Genomic DNA, 5,596 nt, shown 5'->3' on the forward strand with positions numbered 1-5,596 from the left:
TCAGACCACCCCCTGGCAAAAAACTGGCATTTTTGATATTTGGCTTGAAATGCACAGTTGTTGGAGCGTCACTTGTCGGACTATCGTCCTCCGTGATGTACTGTACTTGTGTATTGCAGTATTTCACTTTTGTATTCATTTATTTCAATATTTTTATTCTTGACTTTGAATTATAGGCGCCTTTTATGATTTTTATATCATTCTTGAATGATTCTCAAGTTTGTTTCAACAATCTCTTACCTAACACACTGCAAGTAGTCCAAAACAATGCAATTCGATCATTTTGTAGGTATAGTTACTATGCACTGAATCTCAGCACAGACCAGATTGGGGAAAGACAAAGAATACAACATAGTGTATGTCTGGCGAGTAATTCGGTATCAAATGAATTGATTTTATTCACTCTCCAACCCTTTCTCGATTGGTTTTTTCTCTTCTCTTTCTTTTACAAATGTTTTATCATCAATTATGGTGTATTTATTTTTACGAAATCCGACAGGATCATTCACTAAACAGTTTAATGCCTCGGTAAACATGTCTAACAAAGATTCTGGAAAGCTCTGAATGTCGGCAGTTTCCTCTATCCCTCGCCAATACTGCTTCTGATCATCTGGTAGTATAACATGCAGTTTTCTTTGGGAAATGCCTTTTCTCCTAAGACTTTCGACATATTTTTTGGTATCCTTCAACATATCGGCTTTTGAGGGCAATGGTTTGGCTCCAGAGATGAATTTCAATGCAAGACGTGCCTGTTTTTTTACAAATAGTATTCGATTAACATTTTGTACAAGTTTAAATGCCATAAAACAAAGACTATCGATCTCTATTACGTTTACCTGTAAATCAAACATGCGATTATTCACTGCGAATGTTGGTAGACCAACAAAAGCCATCGTAGGATGTTCAATGTTTATAATTTGCTTGTAAAGTGATTGGACATAATTGTCTTCAACACGAATACCGGTGTCAGCACCCAAAAATGGGTACACATAATTATAGCCTGAAAAATCAATACCCATGAGATTTCTTATCGATTTTAACACTTTGATGGTTCTTCACACTTTTTACCTATTTCTGTTCTTTGGGGACTCCAGGGCCCCATATGTACTTCATATGAAATCTTGACTGTTATAAGAGATAACAAATTAGTGTCTGAAGCAAAGTTGTAATACTCGAGGTTTGCTATAATTTTGTTGCAACAAATATTGCTTATCTCTTATCAGTTCCGTGAAAAAACGCGAAAAACCGCGAAAATCGCGAAATTTCCCCACTTTTTTTTTAGTGAAGCTGATAAGAAGTAAGAGACTTGCTTCTTCGGCAGAAATGTAGAACAGGTCGAATACTACAACTTTGATACAGACACCAAGTCGTTATCTCTTATCGGTTACGCGAAAAAATGATAAGAAAACATTCGCAGTTTTCGCGGTTTCCGCGTAACTGATAAGAGATAACGACTTGATGTCCATGGCGAAGTTGTAGTACTGAAGCTGATCTACAACTTTGCCGAAAATCATCTTGTTATCTCTTAACAGTTTCGTGGAATACGCGGGAAACCTCTGAAAACCGCGAAAAAACGCGTTTTTTCTTATCATTTTTCACGGAACTGATAAGAGATAACGAGATAGTGTCTATGGCAAAGTTGTAGCTCTGGTCGAGTACTATAATACCAAGTACCCAAGTCGTTATCACTCATCACTTACGCGAAAAAATGATAAAGAAAACATTCGCGTTTTTCACGGTTTTCTGCGGTTTCTCGCGCATTCCGCGAAACTGATAGGAGATAACGAGATGGTGTCTATACCAAAGTTGTAGAGCAGCTTGAGTACTACAACTTTGCCACAAACACTAAGTTGTTATCTCTTATGAGTTACGCGAAAAGCCGCCCAAAACCGTGAAAAACGCGAATTGTAGTACTTGACCAGAGCTACAACTTTGTCATAGACACCATCTCGTAATCTCTTATCAGTTTCTTGAAAAATGAGAAACTATGAATTCGTATTTTTCACGTTTTCGCGGCTTTTCGCGTAACTGATAAGAGGTAACGACTTGATGTCTACGGCGAAGTTGTAGTACATAAACTAGTCTACAACACTGCCACAGACACCAAGTCGATATCTCTTATCATAGTCCAGTTATAATATAAAATAGCCATGGGGCCCTGTGGTCCCCAAAGAACAACAGCGTAACATGTTTTTCAGAAGGCTGTATTTTACACATACTCACACATATGCATATGTGCGTATGTCATTCGTGTAGAGAAATGTTCAATCTATACAATGAGACTTAATTCCGGTTGGTTTATACACTGTTTAGTAATTTTATTCAACTTTAAAGTTCGCTTGGGGCCCTGGATTCCCCAAAAACCGACATAGTGTTAAGTTTGAAAATATTCTCAAATGAAGAAAAGAGTATGTTGTGCGTCAAACACGTAAAAGTTATTTTTCAATAGATTATCGCACACTGTGCGATACACACGTACACGCAGCGTAGTTGTGAACAAACGATCGTATTCGTGGTCGTTCGCGTTTGTCACGAATACGACCTGCAATTACATGCTATCAGTTATGTATTAGTGTATTAAATACCTGTTGCATAAATGATCACACTGAAATCTTGTTGTGATCCATCTTCGAATTTAGCTCCATTTGGTGTCAAACGTGTTACCTCTTTTTCTAGTGAAACAATATCCCCGAATTCATCTCTAAGCGATTCATACCCAAAGGCCGTTTGATCACATATGCTCAACGTTATTTGGTTCACAGTGTTTGCAAGGTGAATTACTAAATCGATACCACTTGGTCCACCACCAATGACAAGAACATTCTCCCCTGTTGAAATCAAACAGTCAAAAATTATCAATATAATCAAATGCTGGGTTGATTATTTCAAGAGACCAAATAAATGAATGTGCCTATCACTGGAAATAAATTCGATCAAGGATGTGTATGAAACTATCTGATCGGAATCTAAACGAAAAATGGGCTTGAGATTTTGCAATTAAAATACGTAAATTATTCAAACCATGGAAAGCTTCGGCTTTTCTGTAATCGTGGCTGTGCATGATTTTTCCCTTGAATTCGCTGGCACCTTCAATTTGTGGATAGTTTGGTGAAGAATATATTTTGATGCAAACAAAAACCACGTCATACACTTCTGACTTCGTTTTTTTGTTCTGCATATCTCTAACAGTTACTTTCCACTTGTCGTCTTTTAATGAAACAACTTCTTCAACCAAATGATGGAATCGTATGTGTTTCTTCAAGTCAAAACGATCAGCATAGGAATTTAAGTAGTCTAATACGTCTTTTTGTCTTGGATACGACTTTGTTCCGTTTGGAAAATGGTGATCGGGGTATTCCATTACTTGATACGGTGAATTCGTTCTATCCGAAAGAAACAAATCAAAACTTGTCGAATTTAAACCATAAAATGATTGATTCTAACGCACCTCAGTTCCTCATACATCGCACTGTGAATATTTACACCGTATTCATCTTTGCCCGTTTCATCAGTATACACCCAAGTTCCACCAAGCGCCGCACCCTTTTCGTAAACGTCCACCTTGTGTCCTTGTTCGAGAGCATTTTTTTGCACTAGTAAGCCCAGATGGTCCAGCACCGATAACAGCTATATTTAAAACGCCCGTTTCCTTACTATTCACCGTCATTTTATTTGTACTTTAAATTGAATGAACAGACTGAAATCACAGCACGAATGTATGAATAAAACCAAAATTACTTAATAAGTAAAACTGAAATTATTAAGCACTTGACAAAATATTATCATTTCATTCGTCACTTACGTCGAATGAATAGATGATAGAGACTGGTGAATTTTTGTTTGTTCCAGTGGTAGCTAGCAGTCGTTCAACCAGCTAATGACAACAACGTGATATTTGACGAACAGACATGATACTTATAAGTTTGATATTTGATATATGATTATAAGTTTGTTGAAAGTAGATTAGATATCAGATGAAAAACCTCTAGACGAGGTTGAAATGGAGTGACGCTCCGTGCATGGATTTACCACTCAAAATGACTGATATCATTTTGAGTGACGCTAGGACGCTGTATTACTGGGAACGAAGTTCAAAAGTGTTTTTCGCATTTACTATTGTAAAAATTTATTTACAATAAAGAAAAATATCGCATCACGACTTTTGGACGGCAAAACGCTTTAAAGCTTGACTTGAAGACTAAATTCAAAAGTCGTGACGCGATATTTTTCCTTATTGTAAATAAATTTTCACAATAGAGAATGCGAAAAACACTTTTGAACTTCGTTCCCAGTAATACAGCGTCCTAGCGTCACTCAAAATGATATCAGTCATTTTGAGTGGTAAATCCACGCACGGAGCGTCAGCCATTTCAACCTCGTCTAGTGGTTTTTCATCTGATATCGCTAATTTTGTAAGGCTTTTTTTGGAAAAATACATTTTTACCAGAAGTATGTCTATTTTAAGGTCTTATTATCAGGAAATTGCAATTTTCTGGGTAACACATTGGCATTCTAATTTCACAAGTTCTGGAGATTGCACTATCTAATTTCCACTACCATTGAAAAAGTCCCAATTTCCTCTAATTGCACATCCCGTGTGAAAAATTTGTGACTGACTAGCCAGCCGTCTAATTTCGGACTTTTTGGCTGACTATCAGTTACTAAAAGTGATTATCTCGAACAAAATATTCGACTGTAGTCAACTTCAGTTATAGTCATCTAGTATCCAAAAAGTCCGAAATTAGACGGCTGGCTGAAAGAATAACTAAAAGTGATTATTTCTATACAACATTCTTGAATTCAACCAACTTAGCCAGTTCTAGTTATTTGCAGCTACATACAACTGACTGTCAGTCACTTTATTTGCACACGGGATTATAAAATGCGGTAAAATATGATTAAATTTCAAAATAACCATAAAAAGAGTGTTGAAACGATTGTGGATTCTCATTATTTCATTAAAAAATATTAGTTCCCAACCACCAAAGCTCTGGAAAGTGCATTTTTTATGTATCTCCCGAGCAAAAGTTCAATTTCATACATTCAATTGCAAAAATGCTGATTTACGACCAAAATAACAACGAAATGGATATTCAAGTGTTTGAGGACTCCCATTATTTTCACGAAAAAATAGCAGTTTTCTAAGACCAAAATGACGTCAGAGGTCTATTTCACGTGTTTTCCGAACAAAAATATCATTTTCAGTGAAAATAGAGCAAGTTGAAAAATTCACTTCGATCCGACCTATTTTTCGACCATGAAATGCCCTTAGATCGCATTGTGACCACTTTTAATCGATTGCTCGTCGAGAATTGAGCGGATATGGTCTTTCGTGAGCCTTCTTCAGCCAGTAGATGCGTATTTTTGGCAGCGATTTCATCGTAGAATGCGACTCTTCGTACAAATTCCGTTCATTGATGAATTGCCTATGCCCAGAACTTCGAAATACGAATTTTCCCGGATATGTGGCATATGCCATTTGTTGGTATAGTAGGCTACAAACGCTCAGTTTGTGGTAAAAGATTGTCGGGCTGATTTTTGAGAAATCGCGTTTGGTGTGAAATTTAAGGGGGTCGATTTTTCATAAAAATCGACT

General features: G+C 36.8%; 1 protein-coding gene across 1 annotated transcript; it reads right to left on the reverse strand.

Annotated features, from left to right (window-relative positions):
- Positions 1–299: 299 nt before the first annotated feature.
- Positions 300–3,627, reverse strand: LOC129579760 (senecionine N-oxygenase-like; the record flags this gene model as incomplete). The annotated part of the gene is made up of 6 exons (XM_055469927.1): positions 300–749; positions 837–1,000; positions 1,069–1,125; positions 2,586–2,828; positions 3,022–3,383; positions 3,449–3,627. Coding segments are annotated over 6 exons (1,359 nt in total), but the record flags the coding sequence as incomplete, so codon positions are not given.
- Positions 3,628–5,596: the final 1,969 nt, after the last annotated feature.

Source organism: Sitodiplosis mosellana, unplaced genomic scaffold (genome assembly GCF_009176505.1).
Source record: "Sitodiplosis mosellana isolate CC-2019 unplaced genomic scaffold, AAFC_SMos_1.0 Smas_scaffold_6523, whole genome shotgun sequence".
Lineage (NCBI taxonomy): Eukaryota > Metazoa > Arthropoda > Insecta > Diptera > Cecidomyiidae > Sitodiplosis > Sitodiplosis mosellana.